The sequence below is a fragment of the Mastigoproctus giganteus genome, chromosome 6, assembly GCF_048544385.1.
Source record: "Mastigoproctus giganteus isolate SK-2022 chromosome 6, ASM4854438v1, whole genome shotgun sequence".
NCBI classification, from domain to species: domain Eukaryota; kingdom Metazoa; phylum Arthropoda; class Arachnida; order Uropygi; family Thelyphonidae; genus Mastigoproctus; species Mastigoproctus giganteus.
In genome coordinates this window covers 148,234,725-148,254,854 of record NC_143580.1, presented here as the reverse complement: position 1 = coordinate 148,254,854, position 20,130 = coordinate 148,234,725, and the positions used below count along the sequence as shown (strand labels likewise).

Genomic DNA, 20,130 nt, shown 5'->3' with positions numbered 1-20,130 from the left:
CATTATTACAGCTAATAACTTGTCCCAGATAAGTATATGACTCCACCTTTTCAATTACTGCTCCTTCAATCATTATGTCTCTTTCTGTGGCATACTTGTTCATCATTACTTTTGTTTTAGCCATATTTATCTTTAGTCCAAAATCCTTACTAGCTGTGCATAACTGATTAAGATTGTCCTCTAATTCTTTGGGATCATGGCTTATGACCACAATGTCATCTGCAAATCGCAAATGGTTTAGGTACTCTCCGTTCACATTGACTCCTTTCTGCGACCAGTCTAATCTTCTGAAAGCTTCCTCAAGGGCAGCAGTAAACAGCTTAGGAGATATTGTGTCTCCTTGTCGAACTCCTTTCTCAATTTTAAATTTCCAACTGTCTTTGTCTAGTCTAATAAAGGAGGTAGCACTCTCATATATTTTCTTCAAAATCATAATATATGGGGTATCAATGCCTTGTCTTTCCAGTGCCCGAAACATTGCCTTATGCTGTATGGAGTCAAATGCCTTTTCATAATCCACAAATGCCAGGCATAATGGTGTTTTATATTCATTTGCTTTCTCCATTAGCTGTGATATTACATGAAGGTGATCCATAGTTGAGAATCCTGTCCTAAAGCCAGCTTGCTCTTTCGGTTGATTCTCATCCAGTATTCTTTCTAATCTGTTAGTAATGACCCTTGTGAACAACTTGTAGATGTGGGATAACAAGCTAATTGGTCTATAATTTCCAATTTCTGATTTATCTCCTTTCTTATGCAGCAAAACTATGATTGCATTATTCCACTGCTTAGGCGTCACACATTTTCTAATGCACTTTGTGAAGAGCCTTGCCAGTTTTTGTGTTATGTCTCTTCCTCCCAATTTTAACAACTCTACAGTAACTTCATCTTCCCCCGGGGCTTTCTGATTCTTCATTTTCTTCAATGCATGTTCTACCTCATCAGGAAGAATATTGGGTATGTCGTATGTGTTGCTACTTTGCAATCCATCTTCCCCACTGCTGGCATCATTCCCCTGCTCCTTGTATAATTCTCTATAGTAGTCTTCTGCTATTTGAATTATGCCTTCTCTGCTGTTTATAAGTACACCATCGCTATTCTTCAGTTTCAGTATCATTTGTCTTTCTGTATTACTGCTCATGGCTGCTGATTTAAATCCTTTGTTTTCCCTTAATGCTTGTTCTACTTTTCTTGTGTTAAATCTTCTTATGGCCTCTCTGAGTCTCTTTCTAATGGCTTTGCATGACTCAGTATACTCAATTTTGTCCCTGTCAGTGTTTTTCTTGCTTTTCATTTGTCGTCTTCGGTTCATCATGACAAGTGTTTCTTGACTAATTTTTTCTTCTTTGGATTTCTTTTTCCCTATAGGTTTCTTGGGCTTTATCACTTTCAAAAAGTTGTAATATTCCTCGTTGATATCTTGGTCCTCAGCAGTCTGCAGAAGCTCATACTTGTTCTTAAGTTCCAGTACATACTGCTTTTTCTCCTCTTCTGTTATCTCAAAGACCTTTGTATTATTTACTCGAGTCAGTTTTTTCCTTTCCTTTCCTACATCTATATCAAGTGTACATCTTACCATTCTGTGATCACTTCCAATATTTACCTTATTTAGGACGGTGACATCATTCACAATATATCTTCTATTAGTGAGGATGAAGTCGATTTCATTAGTAGTTAATCCGTTTGGACTCTTCCATGTCCACTTTCTGTTCACCCTTTTCTTGAAAAAAGTGTTCATTACTGACAGTCCTTGAGATTCTGCAAATTCCACAAGTCTTTCACCTCTTTCATTTCTTTCACCAATTCCAAAATTTCCTATAGTTCTCCTTTCTGTGCTGTTTTGTCTTTTTCCAACCTTAGCATTGAAGTCTCCCATAATAATAGTGTAGTGGGTTTTCTGCTCATCTAGAAGACTCTCAATTTCAGTGTACATTTCTTCAACCTCTTCATCATCATGGCTCGATGTTGGTGCATAAATCATTATAATCTTTAGCTTGTATCTCTTAGAAATCTTTAATATTAGTCTTGACACTCTTGGTGATGTACTTTTGAATTCCAAAATGTTGTTTTTAAAATCTTTATGGACCAGAAACCCAATTCCACCTTCACTCCTTTCACTGTTTCCATTGGTGTACAGCAGATTTCCACTTGATAAACTTATAAGTGATTCATTTCTTCTTCTTGTTTCAGCCAAACCGATGATATTCCAATTCACATTTTCTAATTCCTTTTCCAGCTCTAATATCCTGTCTTCACCGATAATTTTCTTTGTTAAGAACATTTAATTTTGGCAATTTCATATTTTTGTGGATAGTTAGTTCACTCACTAGTTTTTGTCCATATTCATTTGTTGACACAAATTCCATAAAGAATCTATTGGATCAAATAGAATGATGCATCTGAGATAAGCCTTAACAAATCAGACATCTAAACGTCATTTCAAGCAGGCATGGAATAACATCTCTAGGACACTTATACCAACCTATTTGAATCCATGCCAAATAGTATTATCACTGTCATTACCATTAATGATGGATTTTTGTGCTGTTAGATACAACTTCATATTTTGGTAGGCAATATACATCAACTCAGTGTGAAACTGTGATATTTCAATTTTTAACATATATCAAAAAAAAAAATAATTTAAATGTTTTTTTGTTTTTAGAGTTCATTGAATAGTGTTACATCAGTTGTTTTCCGTGATGAAAATTACCTGCTATCATCGGGTGCTGCTGATGGGTAGGTTTTTTATCTCATTTTCCATTACCTTTTGATATACATGTTATGTATAATTAAACTGGTTATTTGTATTAAGCAGTGTATTGTAATTATTTTTTTATTATTTTTTTAATGAAAACCCCAATCATGAGAGGTATTAGAACCTATAGTACTTAGTACTGTGCATGAGTTGAGGGTTCAGAAGATTAGCATTAGCATTAGTAGAGGCATTTGATGCAAGAAAGCAAGCTTATACAGCATCAGCCAAAAAAAAAAAAAAAAAAACCCACTTCCACTTCACCCCTCTGTTCGTTCAAAATATCTGTCCAGCTGAGCCTTAAACTTATTTAGGCTATCAACCTCCACCACAAGGGATGGCAGTCTGTTCCACCAACCTACCACCCGCTGGCTAAAGGCAAATTTCCGCACGTCTATCCTACATCTGTCTTTCCTCAATTTGAATTTATGCCCTCTCAGGTGATTTTTCTGAGCTAGAGGAAGAATCCCATCAGCATTGAGCATGCTTAAACCATTCAAGGCTTTATACACCTCTATCAGATCACCTCGCTGGTGCCTAGTCTCCAGACACTGTAATTTGCAAAACTTAAGCCTTTCTTCGTAAGAGCACCCCTTTGTTCCATTCACTAATCTTGTTGCCCTTCTCTGTACTCGTTCCAGCAGCTCTACATCCTTCTTGAAATGAGGCCTCCAGACCTGTATACAGTACTCTAGGTGTGGCCTGACCATTGCCTTATACAATGGAATAATCACCTCCTTATCCCTGCTGGAAAAATTCCTGTATATCATTGACAATACTCCATGAGCTACTCTTGCAGCCCGTCTGCACTGCTCAGAGAACTTCATATCTGCCTGCACAACCACCCCCAAGTCCCTTTCATTCTCTACCACTGTCAGTGTAGTACCACAGAGTTGATACGTTGCTCTGGGGTTGCTGTTTCCCATGTGTAGTACTTTACATTTGTCAATGTTAAACTTCATTTGCCACCTCTCAGCCCATCTGCTCAACCTTTCCAGATCCTGTTGCAGCAGCATAGTGTCAGTAGTGTCCTTGACAACCCTGCCAACCTTTGTATCATCTGCAAACTTGAACATTAAGCTTGATATACCATCATCAATATCATTTATAAATACAGAAAACAATAATGGACCCAACACTGAGCCCTGAGGGACTCCACTAATAACGTTAGTCCACGATGAGCAGTGTCCATTGATTACCACTCTCTGTCTTCTCCCCCTCAACCACCCCTTTATCCATAGCAGCAATTTGCCTCCCGATAATCAAATCAAGAGTATTACTCCCTCTAGTTGCCTCCCGAACATGCTGATGGAGAAAACAATCATCCAATAAATCCACAAAAGCCCTGCTAGTGTGTGAGTAACCAGCCCCCAAATTCCAGTCAATATCTGGGAAATTAAAATCTCCCATTATAAGACTCTCTGATTTACTGGCCCACTCTATTTCCCTTTACAGTTCCTTATTATACTCATCAGAGTGATTAGGCCTATAGCACACTCCTACTCTCAATTTTGATCTCCCAATGCTTATGTCACACCAAACTGACTCAACACTGCACTGTCCAGCGATGTCGACTGGCTTCACTTCCTTGGTTTTTATGTGTTTCTTAACTAATAGCATAACCCCTCCCCCCTTCCTATCCTGTCTATCCTTTCTGTAGACGTTGTACTCCCCAAATTGCAGTTCTGCATCCCTTATATCTGTGTGACACCACGTCTCTGATATCCCAACAATATCTGCCTTTGATGTTTTGAGCAATACCTCAAATTCATCAAATTTATTTACTAAACTCCTAGCATTGGTGTACACGCAAGTATACCTGCACCTGTTTCTATTCTTAGCTACCCTAACACAACCCATGTGTTTACTTGTACCGCAATGGCTCCCAGCAGTCTCTGAAATACCATGCATCTTGTTTTTCAGGCTTCTGCTCATTCTAATAGAAGCAGTGCAAGAATCTCTTTCACCTCTGCCAGTGGCTACTGTCAATCTATTGGTCTTTGTCTCCCCCCAAGCTAGCAGTTTTCCGACCCACCTAACACTGCCTCGATAGCATCAGCAAATATTCTTGCACCCTTTCTATTTAAGTGTATCCCATCCCTGTAGAAGCAATCTCTCCTGTTAACAAGTACAGTCCAGGCTGAAAAAAATTCTACCCCTTGAGCCTTGCACAATCTTTCCAGGGCCGAATTGATCGACAAGTCTCTCATCATATACTCCCTCCTATCGTGTCTGGGCAGAATTGCAGACACTTTCAAATTCAACCCTAATTCTCGGCTTTTGTTCAACAGTGACCTGTACTTGTTAAGTAATTCTGCCGGTCTAGATTCTGCCGGTACATATGTACTCCAGTACGTGGGTACATATGTACCCACGTACTGGAGATGTACAGATGAAAGACATTAGACTTGAATTTCTGTTGATTGTAGTTTTCAGGGAAGGGAGAGGCTGTTCCATAAAATGGAAGTTGAAGAAATAAAAAACTTGGTTCTGTGAGTTTGAAGTTGGAGAATAAAAAGATGCTGATTGGTTGCTGCTTGTGTTTGGAGTGGTTTGGAAGAGAAAGCAGGAATTATAGAAGCCAATTCAGAAGAACAGTGCCTATGGAAAATTGAAAAAATTAACCAAAAACAAGAAAGTTTAAATGTTTAATTTTTAGCTTTTAATACTGTAAATATGTGAATCCAATCCCAGTTACTAATGCCATTTGTGTGTTTCTACTCTATTTCTGTCACCTGCTATAATAAAATTTTATTGCACCTGTAAATACAGATAAGCATTAAAAATATATATATATTGCATGGATTTCCTGACTGAGATTATCTGTGCAGAAGGCTTAAAGTCTATTTCACTTCAAAAATATCTTAAAGTAAACAAATTGTTATATTCTCGTTAGTGTTCATTTTCAAATATGGACTGATGGATTTAAATATGACTTGAACCAGGTTAATTTGTGTATATTTGTATGGGATCTATCCAGTTATATTAAAGGAGGTGGCAAAGGAAGTAAGCAAACCCTTAGCCATAATTATGAGAGCATCCTTGGATTCAGGGGAGGTACCCACGGACTGGAGATGTACATATGTATCCCCAATTCACAAACGGGGATCGAAAGGTGACACGAGTAATTACAGACCAGTTAGTTTAACTTCTGTTCTGGGTAAAATAATGGAGTCACTGGTTAAAAATGCATTGCATGATCATCTAGACAAGACTGCAGCAATAATTCAGACACAGCATGGGTTTCTTAAGGGAAAGTCTTGTCTGACAAATTTGATTGGTTATTATGATGTGGTTACAAAGGAACTGGATGCAAAAAATAATTTTTATGTCATTTACTTTGATTTCAAGAAAGCTTTTGACACTGTTGCACATGGAAAACTACTGTACAAATTGGAGCAGAATGGTATTAAGGGTAAATTGCTACAATGGATAAAAGGATGGTTGAGGGGAGAAGACAGAGGGTGATAATCAATGGGTGCTGCTCTTCATGGACTAATGTTATTAGTGGAGTCCCACAGGGTTCAGTGGGCGCCTCTGTAGCCAGGTGGGCAGGAGCAGCAGTGCTTAGTACACTCTTCTTGATTAGACCGGGGTTCGAGCCCGTGACCACCAAATATGGAGGATCCGGAAAGTTCAGGTAATGACCACCGCATATCCCCGGAGCAATATGGTCTTAGTTGCTAATGCTCCTAAAAACCAAATAACAACAACACAGGGTTCGGTGTTGGGTTCATTGTTGTTTTGTATATTTATCAGTGATATTGATGAAGGTATATCAGGCTTATTGTCGAAGTTTGCAGATGATACGAAGGTTGGCAGGGTTGTTAATGACAGTAATGGCAGTGTGCTACTGCAACAGGATCTAGAAAATTTGGGCAGATGGGCTGAGAAGTGGCAACTGAAGTTTAACCTTGACAAATGCAAAGTACTGCATATGGGTAGAAGTAACCCCAGACAAATGTACCAACTGTGTGGTACTAAACTTAAGGTGGTAGAAAATGAAAAAGACCTGGGAGTAATTGTGCGGTCAGATATGACGTTTTCTGAGCAATGCAGACGGTCTGCCAGGACAGGTCATGGGATTTTGTCAATGATATATAGGAATTTTTCTAGCAGGAAAAAGGAGGTGATTGTCCCTCTGTATAAGGCAATGGTCAGGCCATGCCTTGAGTACTGCGTACAGGTCTGGAGGCCTCATTTTAGGAAAGATGTAGATTTGCTTGAGCATGTACAGAGAAGGGCAACAAGATTGGTGAGAGGAATGAAGGGATCCACTTACCAAGAGAGGCTTAAGTTCTGCAAATTGCAGTGGCTGGAGACTAGGCACCTGCGTGGTGATCTAATTGAGGTGTATAAGGCCTTGAGTGGGTTGAGCACGCTGAATTCTGATAGGATTCTTCTACTTGTTCAGATTACGAACCTAAGGGGGCATAAATTCAAATTAAGGAAAGACAGATGAAGAATAGATGTGCGGAAATTTGCTTTTAGCCAGTGGGTGGTTAATTGCTGGAACAAACTTTCATCTGTCATTGTGGAAGTTGATAGGTTAAATAAATTTAAGGAGGAACTAGACAAACATTTAGAGGGAATGGTTGTGTGAAATTTTTTTTTTTTTTTTTTTTTGGCTGATACTGCATAAGCTCATACACTTGCTTTCTTGCATCACATGCCACTACTACTACTACTTGAGATCAATTGAACTATTGATTTAATTAATTCTAATTCTGCAGTCCAAATATATTTTTCAAGTATTTCATGTCTCATAATAAATAGTTAATAAAAGAATTAGCAAAGCTTATGTAAATTGAGCTTTGCTAGCTCAATTTAATAAAATAATATCATATGGGTGTAGCTTATAAGACTGGCTTGTAAATTTTTTCTTTTGTATAGCTGTGCATTTTTTTCTTTATTTTAACAGATTGTTTTACTGTTAATTTTTACATCTGTGTCACTCATTCTTATTTGCTGTGCAGGTGACCTCTACTCTTGATATGGTTATATATATATATATGTATGTACACCCTTGATATATATATATATATATATATATAGAGGTGTGTGTGTGTATATATACCCTTGATTAAATCAAAGTAAAACTTTGATTTAATTATTTAATTTTTATTAAATTTAATAACTATAATTTTATATTTTTTAAATGAAAAATTTGTTTTTATACTTGTTATTTTCAACAAAAGAAAAACATTATAGATGTGGGGTTTTTCATTTTCAAATTTGTAAAACCATAATAAGCGCAGCACTCAGATGATACTATAATTCACACACAAAACTATAAATAAACATAATTTTCAATGTTGGGACCTCATCTGCCAGCACATTTCATTAAATGTGTCGCTCTGATTAAACAACCCCTGTCTCTTTAAAAATTACTCAAATCGGGCTTTATGAGGACAGACAGATCTAAAGCCACTAATCTGAAACAGGCAATTAACTGCTCAGTTAGTACATCATTACAACATTGCCATTGCTGAAAACTAAAGATGTATGTTCGTATTGTTTAAAGACTTTCTTTTTATAAATTTCATTATAATGGTTATTTTTCATAGTGGTACAAATTTTTATTGTTCTTAACTGGCATTTTCATTACAATAATATTTGATAAAATGAAACATTTTTATATAAAGATACGTAGTGACTTGCCAAGGCGTCTATTAAATTTGAAACCTTTTTTTTTTTTTTTTTAAATCTAAAATGGTGTTATTTTTTTTCTTTTATATATATATATAACAGAATTATCAAAGTTTGGGATCTACGAAAGACATACAGCATGCAGAAAAAAACTCATATTCCCGCATATCAACTTATGTATTGTGGTGAAAGCACTAAAGCCCATGGTTAGTTGCATTTATAAAATATTCACTATATTGCTCATATTCCTTTTTTTTCTCCCTTTACCACTTTTTTTCTTTCATAAAATTAAATAAAATCATATTTGAATGATTATGTTTTTTATTACTGAAAGAATTATTAAATGTGTTAGCAATACAAGCATCTTTGTGAGCATAATAATATTGTTTAAACTTATGGTGCTTCTTCTCAAACTTTTTGTGGAGAGAAAAAATATTACAAATTGCAAATCTGTAATATTTTTTCTTTCCATTTTAAATTCTGTAATCGCGTTACCAAGATTTGCGGACATAATGTGCAAATTAAATCGCAGCTTGAGTTACCTTTTCACTAATTTGAAAAATCCATCCAGAACTAGCCTCCTGTAGTTTGCATAAAACATCTGTTTTTCTTCATCTTTTCCTTTCCACTTTAATTTCCATACTTTTGCTGATTATTTCCTTATTCTTCCCATATCAAGGTATATCCTACTCATCTTTAACTGACTTTCTCTCTGCTGACCTCAGTAATTTCTTCCTACCACTAGAAAATTGGCATTTTAGGCATTTTGTGGAGATCATTGAATAATAACTGCAGCTTAAATGGCAGAAACTCAATCATGTCTTTTTCTTTAGGGGGTGACCTTTTTCCTGTGCTTAACCTATAACAATACCAAGATTTATGGACAAGATCATATTTCTCCACTTGGAATGCCTTAATTAAACTTTTACTTGGCACACATATATTATATCTATGGCTTACATAGCATACAAAAAGCTAGGCTTTCACCTTTGCTCACAGTATAATTTTATTTCTAAATATACATCGACCTCATACCAATTAAGTCATTAAAAGAAGATTTCAGTTATATGGAGTATCTTTTAAAGTGTGGCACTTTGAAAACACAAACTAAAATATCTCATATTTGTCTTATCATAGAATACTGTTTCCAGATCTTGGTAGTGAATCAAAAATAATTTCTCTTTAAAAGAGAACTATTGGATTAATCCAATAGTTCTCTTTTACTTATTTACCCCTCTAATATTCAATCTTTTCTACATTCCTTTTGTAAAAATATTTCTATGGGCATTGTTTCCTCCTACACTTTGATTTTTCCCTTTCTTTTAAACTTGTTATAATATGTGCACCAGTAACCAAGCTAGTGATTCCTAACCTATTATAAAATCACAATTAATATAACCATACCAGACTTTTTGCTACTTGTCGCAACACTTTTGTCAAGATTTTTTTTTTTTGTTTGTTAAATCATGATCAGTCGGAGCTGCACAATCATTTTGTTAATAAAGCATTGATTTGCTGTTTGCTATGCACAGTTTTGCTAATCCACATGTTTTTGTTATCAGTACAGCATAATACTGTAAATTATTTCTTACCTTTATTTGGAAAATTACTTCAGCAAAAAGATGGCACATAGAAGAATACATCAAGTACGGGTTTATTTCAATAATTGTAGGAGTGGAGAGGCTACAGTGTTCCATATGCGTGGGAGTTCTTTCCAGTGAATTGCTAAACTGAAAACAGTAAGCTTGAGTTATAGCACTTTCAAAGAGACTGGTCCCCGCAAGACACTATTTTTCTGTTTTCTTTCATTGATAATTTGGTTAAATATTGCTTTTTTTTAAGCTTTTTTGCAGTGATTTATATGCAAGTTGAAACCTGCATTCTCAATGTACTATGCTTGCTGTTTTGGCCAGTTCAACATTTTTTCAGTAAAAAGAATGAAAAGTTTTTAAAAAAATTTATTAAATTAAACTAAACATCTCAAGTATAACTGTATAAACATGAACATACAATGCACAAATATGAGGACACTAATTACTTTTACAGCAAGGAAAGTGGATGAATAATATTAAATTAAAAAAAAAAAAGAGGATGAGAGCTTGTGAATGTAATAATGAATAGGGCTGCTCTACTGCATTGTAGAGCAGTCCTATCTACCTTCAAAGGTTCAAGTTAAATATGAATTAAACAAACTGCATGATTAACAATGCTTAGAATGTAGTCATCTATCATCTTTTTCTAAATCCAGAAATCAAGAGGAAGGAGGGTTTTTATATCTGGGTTTATTCCGTCTTGGGATCTTAAAACAAAGCAATATAAATGGGAATGCTATTAGCTGTTAAAAAGTGCATAGTACTTCACAGGATTGACCATGGGACTTGAAAAAAAGTGTTAAAAGCAATATGGCACTATAAGTGGGACTGTTATAATGGAAATTTATTTTGCAATGGCATTTAAATATTAAATGCAACCAGTTTAAAAAGAATGATAGATTTTGTGTGTGTGTGTGCACGAACATGCATACACAAGAGAGAGATGTAAATAGTCTTCATTTAGTGCATTTGGCATCTTTTCCAAACATTTTCCTGGTAGAGGAAAAACTCTCTTTCTTCAGTTTGAAATGACTTAGGGCACGAAGCCGTAATAAATTGTCAAAATAAGTTGCAGTTACAAAAATGCTGGGAACCTTAGACTAAATTTTCCTTTGTCATTCATTCACCCTACAATCTATGTATATTGAAGTCCATGTTAACAAGTTCTTCACTTTTCTAATGCCCTTAACTTGTGCATGGTACCAGACTATTTTCAGTTTCAATAATTAATTTTTGTCTTAGGGACTGGTTTTTTTTAGTATTCCAGTGCATTTAGAGGCTGGTGTGGGTAGAATTCTTGTAACACTGGCTGAGTAGAATATAACTAATTTTAATAGTGATATAATGTAAATAGAAATAGAAATAAAATCAGTAAAAACACACATAAATTAAGAGTATAATGATAAAATATATTGCATAAATATACACAGAAAAGAGAAGATTTTGGAGCTGTATTTCTTAGCTTGTGAATGGTCCTGAAACACAGAAATTCATACTATGTGGACACAGTGTGACAGCGATACAGTGGAATGTCACATTGCACTTCATGCTAGAAAAGAAAGTAGGGATGGGGAAAGGGGGGTAGAACAAGAGAAAGAAAGAAAGAAAAGAAGTCATTTGTTCTCTGAAGATGAATGAGCAGTTAATGCCTCAAAGATACTGTGCCAGTGGTTGTCATTGCATAAAATAATGGAGACTATGATGAGATGTATACTTGTCTCTGTTAAGTTTATATTGGACTTGATGTAAAAATATGGAGGGCCTTGAGCCAAAAACAAACATCATAATTGTAGGCATGGTCAGCTATTGAGTCAGCCATGCTGCTCACCAAAGTATTGCTCATCAAGGGCAGAGCAGGTTAAGTTAGCTATTGAAATAGCTCCCTCATGTGTGGGCTGCTAGTCTTCATGTCTCATACAAGATTGAACTGGTTCAGGGCTACAGCCCATAAATTTGTAAAAATAAAAGCTCCTGAAAACGGATAAGTTTTGGAAAATTGACTTTTTTTAAATTTAATTAACTAAATTGTGTTTAATAAATAGTTTCATTAGTCCTAGTCGTGTTTGTTGATGTAATTTTAAATTTAGCTAAGGATTTAATAAGTTACAACTTAACATTCATACTGTGATAAATGAATCAGTGATTTTGGTGCTAATATTGTATCTTGTAATTATTAACTTATGGTGTAGTAATAGTGGTAATTGTAGTGTTTTAATAGTCCTAGTCACTTTAAATTGTAGTAAACAAGTACTTGGAAGTTCTAATAATGTGAGCTATCATACTTTTTATGATTACCAGATTAGAAAAGAAATTAGAAGGTCAGTAGCATTATTTAAAAATAAAATAGCTTAGCATGTACTTTGTGACAAAATCTGCTAATAGTGGTGCATCATTATACTCTTACCTCTTAGTTTGTGCAATAATTTAAAATTAAATTTAGTTTAGAATCATGCCTCAAACAAGAGTAGCAAAGCATAAAGCTCAAAGCTTTGGTTCAGGAGATAATCATCAGTGGCAATTATCTGGAGTGATGCACAATATGGCCAAAGGCAATGTCTTTGTATGCTCGCATTGCAGAGGTTGCAAGGAGCTTAAGCACCAAGTCAGTGTTCTGATGGATTTATATGAGAGTTTGAGGAACGCAGATGATACTCCCGAAGAAATTAAAAAGAGGGATCTTTCAAGCACTTAGCCACCTAGCACACAACTGGAGATAACACTCCTATAAAACAAGACAAAACAAGATCCTCCATGGAGCAGAGTGCACTGGTCCCACAGGAGGTAACACGGGCTCAGGAAACATGAAATATATTCTTTAAGAAAGACAGGTGGAATAGGACCAGGGTATGTCTGGGATGATAGATCTCCAACTTTTTCCAGAGGCAAAGGTTGGATGAATACAGAACTCTGTAAAAGGTCAGAAATATGTGTGTGATGTTATGTTTGTGCAGTGTGTGTTTTTTAGTTGTTTTTGGCTACTTGATGACCAGGAAGGCAAACACCTTAGACACCTGGAAGGAAAAAAGCCTATCCAATGTCCATCTATGCCATGAGGAGGTGGGCCGCAACTAAGTGCAAAACAAGGACAGGATAGGAAGGGAAGAAGAGTTATGCTATTAGTTAAGAAACACATAAAATCCAAGGAAGTGAAGCCAGTCGACATTGCTGGACAGTGCAGTGTCGAGTCAGTTTTGTGTGACATAAGCATTGGGAGATCAAAATTGAGAGTAGGAGCGTGCTGTAGGCCTAATGACTCTGATGAGTATAATAAGAAACTGTACAGGGAAATAGAGTGGGCCAGTAAATCAGAGATTCTTATAATGGGGGATTTTAATTTCCTAGATATTGACTTCAATTTGGGGGCTGGTCACTCACACACTAGCAAGGCTTTTGTGGATTTATTGGGTGATTGTTTTCTACATCAGCATGTTCGGGAGGCAACTAGAGGGAGTAATAGTCTTGATTTGATTTTCAGTAGTGATTCTTCATGCATTAAGAATCTGCAGATAAATGAACCACTAGGTGGCAGTGATCACAGTGTGCTGAAGTGGGATTTACTCAAAGATGTAACTACCATTAGGGGTAAAGGGAAGGGTTATTGCTTTCGTAAAGGCGACTACGATGGACTGAGACAGTATTTAAATTCTACACAGTGGGACCAACAGTAAATTCAAAATGGAAAGCATTCAAAGAACTTATCTTGGAAGCTACTAGGCTTTACATACCAACTAAGAAATATTGTTCAAAGTTTAGGCCTAAATGGATGTCAGATGAACTAATGAGACATATGGCAGAGAAGAAAAATGCATGGGATACATACAAATTAACACGTGACACAGAAGCCTATGATAGATACAAGTTGATCTATAACCAAGTAACAAAGGAGGTTAGGCAGGCGAAGGCAGATTACAAGAAATCTTTGGCAAGGGATGCAAAGAAAAACAGCAAAGAGTTCTTTACTTATGTAAACTCTAGAAGGAAGGGGATGAATCAGATTGGTCCACTTGATATCAGTGGGTCAGCTGTTGATGATCCTGCTCAGGTAGCTAACAAACTAAATTAATATTTTGCATCGACATTCACACATGAGGAGTTATTCAGCGAGGGGAATGCCAGAGGTGTATTCAACTCTGGCAGTAAGCTAGAGAGTCTTCTAATAACTGAGAGTAAAGTGGAGGAGAAATTGTTGAAGATAAAGACAAGAAAGGCACCTGGGGTGGATGGGATCTATCCAGTTATATTAAAGGAGGCAGCAAAGGAAGTAAGCAAACCCTTAGCCATAATTATGAGAGCTTCCTTGGACTCAGGGGAGGTACCCACAGACTGGAGATGTGCAAATGTGACCCCAATTCACAAAGGAGGATCAAAAGCTGACACAAGTAATTATAGACCTGTGAGTTTAACTTTTGTTCCAGGAAAATTAATGGAGGCACTGGTTAAAGAAGCACTGCAGGATCATCCAGACAAGACTTCAGTTATAGCTCGGACACAGCATGGTTTTGTTAAGTGGAAGTCTTGCCTGACCAATTTGATTGGATACTATGATGTAGTCACAAAAGAAGTGGATGCAGGGAATAACTTTGATATTATATATTTCGATCTTAGAAAGGCTTTTGATACTGTTGCACATGGAAGACTGCTGCACAAATTGAAGCAGTGTGGCATTGGAGGCAAATTGCTGCTATGGATAAAGGGGTGGTTGAGGGAGAGAAGACAGAGAGTGGTATTCAATGGACACTGCTCATCGTGGACTAATGTTATCAGTGGAGTCCCTCAGGGTTCAGTATTGGGTCCATTATTGTTTTCTGTATTTATAAATGATATTGATGATGATATATCAAGCTTAATGTCCAAGTTTGCAGATGATATGAATGTTGGCAGGGTTGTCAAGGACACTACTGACACTATGCTGCTGCAACAGGATCTGAAAAGGTTGAGCAGATGCACTGAGAGATGGCAAATGAAGTTTAACATTGACAAATGTAAAGTACTACATATGGGAAACAGCAACCCCAGAGCAATGTATCAACTCTGTGGTACTACACTGACAGTGGTAGAGAATGAAAGGGACCTGGGGGTGGTTGTGCAGGCAGATATGAAGTTCTCTGAGCAGTGCAGACTGGCTGCAAGAGTAGCTCATGGTGTATTGTCAATGATATATAGGAATTTTTCTAGCAGGGATAAGGAGGTGATTATTTCTTTGTATAAGGCAATGGTCAGGCCACACCTAGAGTACTGTATACAGGTCTGGAGGCCTCATTTCAAGAAGGATGTAGAGCTGCTGGAACGAGTACAGAGAAGGGCAACAAGATTAGCGAATGGAACAAAGGGGTGCTCTTACGAAGAAAGGCTTAAGTTTTGCAAATTACAGTGTCTGGAGACTAGGCACCAGCGAGGTGATCTGATAGAGGTGTATAAAGCCTTGAATGGATTGAGCATGCACAAATTGAGAAAAGACAGATGTAGGATAGACATGCGGAAATTTGCCTTTAGCCAGTGGGTGGTTGGTTGGTGGAACAGACTTCCATCCCTTGTCGTGGAAGTTGATAGCCTAAATAAGTTTAAGGCTCAGCTGGACAGGTATTTCGAACGAACAGAGGGGTGAAGTGGAAGTCGTTTTTTTTTTTTTTTTTGGCTGATTCTGCATAAGCTTGCTTTCTTGCATCAAATGCCTCTACTAATGCTAATGCTGGACTTCAGGCACTAAAATTGTAGTCCACCCGGCACCTCTGTAGCCAGGTGGGCAGGAGCAACAGTGCGTAGCACACGCTTCTTGATTAGACCGGGGTTCGAGCCCATGCCCACCAAATACGGAGGATGTAGAAAGGTCAGAATGACCACCGCATATCCCCGGAGCAATATGGCCTCAGTTGCTAATGCTCCTAAAAACCAAATAACAAACAAAAACAAAAAAACAAACATTTGTCCACCCTAAAGGGTGAAATTCCACATCCACTGAAGGTAGTGCTATACCACTGGGTACCAGCAATAAATCTTGTACTCTAAGTAGCCAAACCCAGGGCATCAGAAAAATAAAATAAATGAAAATTAAATAAAATTTTAAATTTAGGATAACTCTGTTACTATATTGGAAGTCAAACCACTACTGGCATCCCATAAATGACTTCCGATGACGAAAAAGTGAAAGAAACAAAATTTTGAAAGGCAATAAAATTAGTCTTGTTTAAACGAAACACTGGATTCCTGATTTTGTAAGATTATGCTGATGAGAGAAAAAAAAGGTGGGGGATTGACGAAAATCATCATAAATAGAACGTGCTCAAAAATCTTGACCGCACAACAAAAAACAAAGATTAAGTGGAGCCAATTTTGCATTTAGAGAGCCATGCCCAATAAGAAGGAAACAAGAATATAGATTTGGTAAAAACCATTTCAATACTTTTATTAATAAAATTAACATCACTGATAAAAGGTTAGTGACTTGACCCTTAGGGGAGTCAGTGCAATGTTGATGCCACCTGGACATAAGGATATTAAAGACTGATTTTTTTCTCTTTTCAAATCTTTAGATTGAATAATTTGAGTGCTGTTATAGTCAAGAAGGATATTCTTTTTAATGAAATAGCAAAATCTTTGAAAAACTGAGAATAAGTCAAGGGGCATGGAGCTAGACAATATTTATAAGGCAGGAGTCGAGACAGTTCTACACATTTTGAATAAAAGTAAAAGAAAACCATTGTAATATGCATAGTTTACTCTTGAAAGTGGGGAGCCTTGTATACAGTGGTTAATGTTTTTTGACCAAGGCTCCAATCATGATGAGTGAGTCTGATTATTATAACAGCAAATATTTTCAAATTACCTTGTTAAAAGAATAAATGAGGATAGACTGTCAAACGGTTAGCATTAGTATTAGCATTAGTAGAGGCATATGATGAAAGAAAGCAAGCTTATTCAGCATCAGCCAAAAAAAAAACAAAAAAAAACACACCACTTCCATTTCACCCCTCCGTTCGTTCGAAATACCTGTCCAGTTGAGCCTTAAATTTGTTTAGGCTATCAACTTCAACAACAAGTGATGGAAGTCGGTTCCACCAACCAACCACCCGCTGGCCAAAGGCAAATTTCCGCACATCTATCCGACATCCGTCCTTCCTCAATTTGAATTTATGCCCTCTGAGCTGATTATTCTGAGCAAGATGAAGAATCCAATTGGCATTGAGCATGCTCAAACCATTCAAATCCTTATACACCTCTATCAGATCACCTCACCGGTGCCTAGTCTCTACACTCTGTAATTTGCAAAACTTAAGAATTTCTTCGTAAGAGCAACCCTTTGTTCCATTCACTAATCTTGTTGCCCTTCTCTGTACCCGTTCCAGCAGCTCTACATCCTTCTTGAAATGAGGCCTCCAGACCTGTATACAGTACTCAAGATGTGGCCTAACCATTGCCTTATACAAGGGAATAATCACCTCCTTATCCCTGCTAGAAAAATTCCTGTATATCATTGACAAGACACCATGAGCTACTCTTGCAGCTCATCTGCACTGCTCAGAGAACTTCATATCTGCCTGCACAATTACCCCCAGGTCCTTTTCATTCTCCACCACTGTCAGTGTAGTACCGCAGAGTTGATACATTGCTCTGTGGTTACTGTTTCCCATATGTAGTACTTTACATTTGTCAATGTTAAACTTCATTTGCCACCTCTCAGCCCATCTGTTCAACCTTTCCAGATCCTGTTGCAGCAGCATAGCGTCAGTAGTGTCCTTAACAACCCTGCCAACCTTTGTATCATCTGCAAACTTGGACATTAAACTTGATATACCATCATCAATATCATTCATAAACACCGAAAACAACAACGGACCCAACACTGAACCCTGAGGAACTCCACTAATAACATTAGTCCACGTTGAGCAGTGTCCATTGATTACCACTCTCTGTCTTCTGCCACTCAACCATCCCCTTATCCATAGCAGCAATTTGCCTCCAATGCCACACTGCTCCAATTTGTGCAGCAGTCTTCCATGTGCAACAGTATCAAAAGCCTTTCTAAGATCGAAATATATAATATCAAAGTTATTCCTTGCATCCAGTTCTTTTGTGACTACATCATAATATCCAATCAAATTATTCAGGCAAGACCTGCCCTGAACAAAACCATGCTGCGTCTGAGCTATAACTGAATTCTTGTCTAGATGATCCTGCAGTGCTTCTTTAACCAGTGCTTCCATTAATTTACCTGGAACAGAAGTTAAACTAACAGGTCTATAATTACTTGTGTCAGCCTTTGATCCTCCTTTGTGAATTGGGGTTACATTTGCATATCTCCAGTCTATGGGTACCTCCCCTGAGTCCAAAGAAGCTCTCATAATTATGGCTAGGGGTTTGCTTACTTCCTTTGCTGCCTCCTTTAATATAACTGGATAGATCCCATCCACCCCAGGTGCCTTTTTTATGTTTATCCTCAACAATTTCTCCTCCACTTTCCTCTCAGTTATTACAAAATCATCTAGCTCATTGCCAATGTTTACTTTACCGACGTCATTCTCCTTCCTGAATAACTCCTCATGCGTGAATGTAGATGCAAAATACTCGTTTAGATTGTTAGCCACCTGAGCAGGATCCTCAACTGTTGAACCATCAATATCCAGTGGACCAATCTGATTCATCCCTTTCCTTCTTGAGTTTAAATAGGTAAAGAACTCTTTTCTGTTTTTCTTTGCATCCTTTGCCAAGGATTTTTCGTAGTCTGCCTTTGCCTGCCTAATCTCCTTTGTGACTTGGTTACAGACCAACTTATATCTATCATAGGCTTCCATGTCACCCATTAATTTGTATGTATTCCATGCATTTTTCTTCTCTGCCACATGTCTCATTAGTTCATCTGACAACCATTTAGGCCTAAACCTTGAACAATATTTCTTAGTTGGTATGTAAAGCCTGGTAACTTCCAAGATTAGTTCCTTGAATGCTTCCCATTTTGAGTTTGCTGTTGGTAACATCATCAGTTGGTCCCACTGTATAGAATTTAAATACTGTCTCAGACCATCATAGTCGCCTTTACGAAAACAAAAACCCTTCCCTTTACCTCTGATGGTAGTTACCTCATTGAGTAAATCCCACTTCAACACACTGTGATCACTGCCACCTAGTGGTTCATTTATCTGCAGATTCTTAATGCATGAAGAATCACTACTGATAATCAGATCAAGAGTATTGCTCCCTCTTGTTGCCGCACGAACGTACTGATGTAGAAAACAATCATCCAATAAATCCACAAAAGCCTTGCTAGTGTGTGTGAGTGACCAACCCACAAATTCCAGTCAATATCTGGGAAATTAAAATCCCCCATTATAAGACTCTGATTTACTGGCCCACTCTATTTCCCTGTACAATATCTTATTATACTCATCAGAGTCATTAGGCTTATAGCACACTCCTACTCTCAATTTTGATTTCCCTATGCTTATGTCACACCAAACTGACTCGATACTGCCCTGTCCATTGATGTCGACTGGCTTCACTTCCTTGGATTTTATGTGTTTCTTAACTAATAGCATAACCCTTCCTCCCCTCCTGTCCTGTCTATCCTTTCTATACACATTGCATTCCTTATATCTGTGTGACACCAAGTCTCTGATATCCCAACAATATCTGCCTTTGATGTTTTGAGCAATACCTCAAATTCATCAAATTTATTTACCAAACTCCTGGCATTGGTGTACACGCAGATATACATGCACCTGTTTCTATTCCTAGCTACCCTAACACAACCCTTGTGTTTACTTGTACCGCAATGACTCTCAGCAGTCTCTGAAATATACTGCATCTTGTTTTTCAGGCTTCTGCTCATTTCAATAGAAGCAGTGCAAGAATCACTTCCACCTCTGCCAGTGGCTACTGTTAATTTATTAGTCCTTGTATCCCCCCCCCCAACTAGCAGTTTTCCGACCCTCCTAACATTGCCTCGACAGCATCAGCAAAAATTCTTGCACCCTTTCTATTTAAGCGTATCCCATCCCTGTAGAAGCAATCTCTCCTGCTAACAAGTACAGTCCAGGCTGAAAAAAATTCTACCCCTTGAGCCTTGCACAATCCCTCCAGGGCCGAATTGATTGACAAGGCTCTCATCATATACTCCCTCCTATCGTGTCTGGGCAGAAT

The 20,130-nt window shown here is 37.4% G+C and overlaps 1 protein-coding gene across 1 annotated transcript in view; it reads left to right on the top strand.

Moving 5' to 3' along the window:
- The window catches only part of l(2)dtl (WD40 domain-containing protein denticleless), a 227,020-nt gene that overhangs the window by 105,034 nt on the left and 101,856 nt on the right, over positions 1–20,130 (top strand). Inside the window, exons 8-9 of the mRNA XM_090376313.1 lie at positions 2,666–2,739; positions 8,507–8,610. Of these exons, the coding sequence (XP_090232439.1) occupies positions 2,666–2,739; positions 8,507–8,610 (178 nt within the window). The remainder of the gene's footprint in view (positions 1–2,665; positions 2,740–8,506; positions 8,611–20,130) is intronic.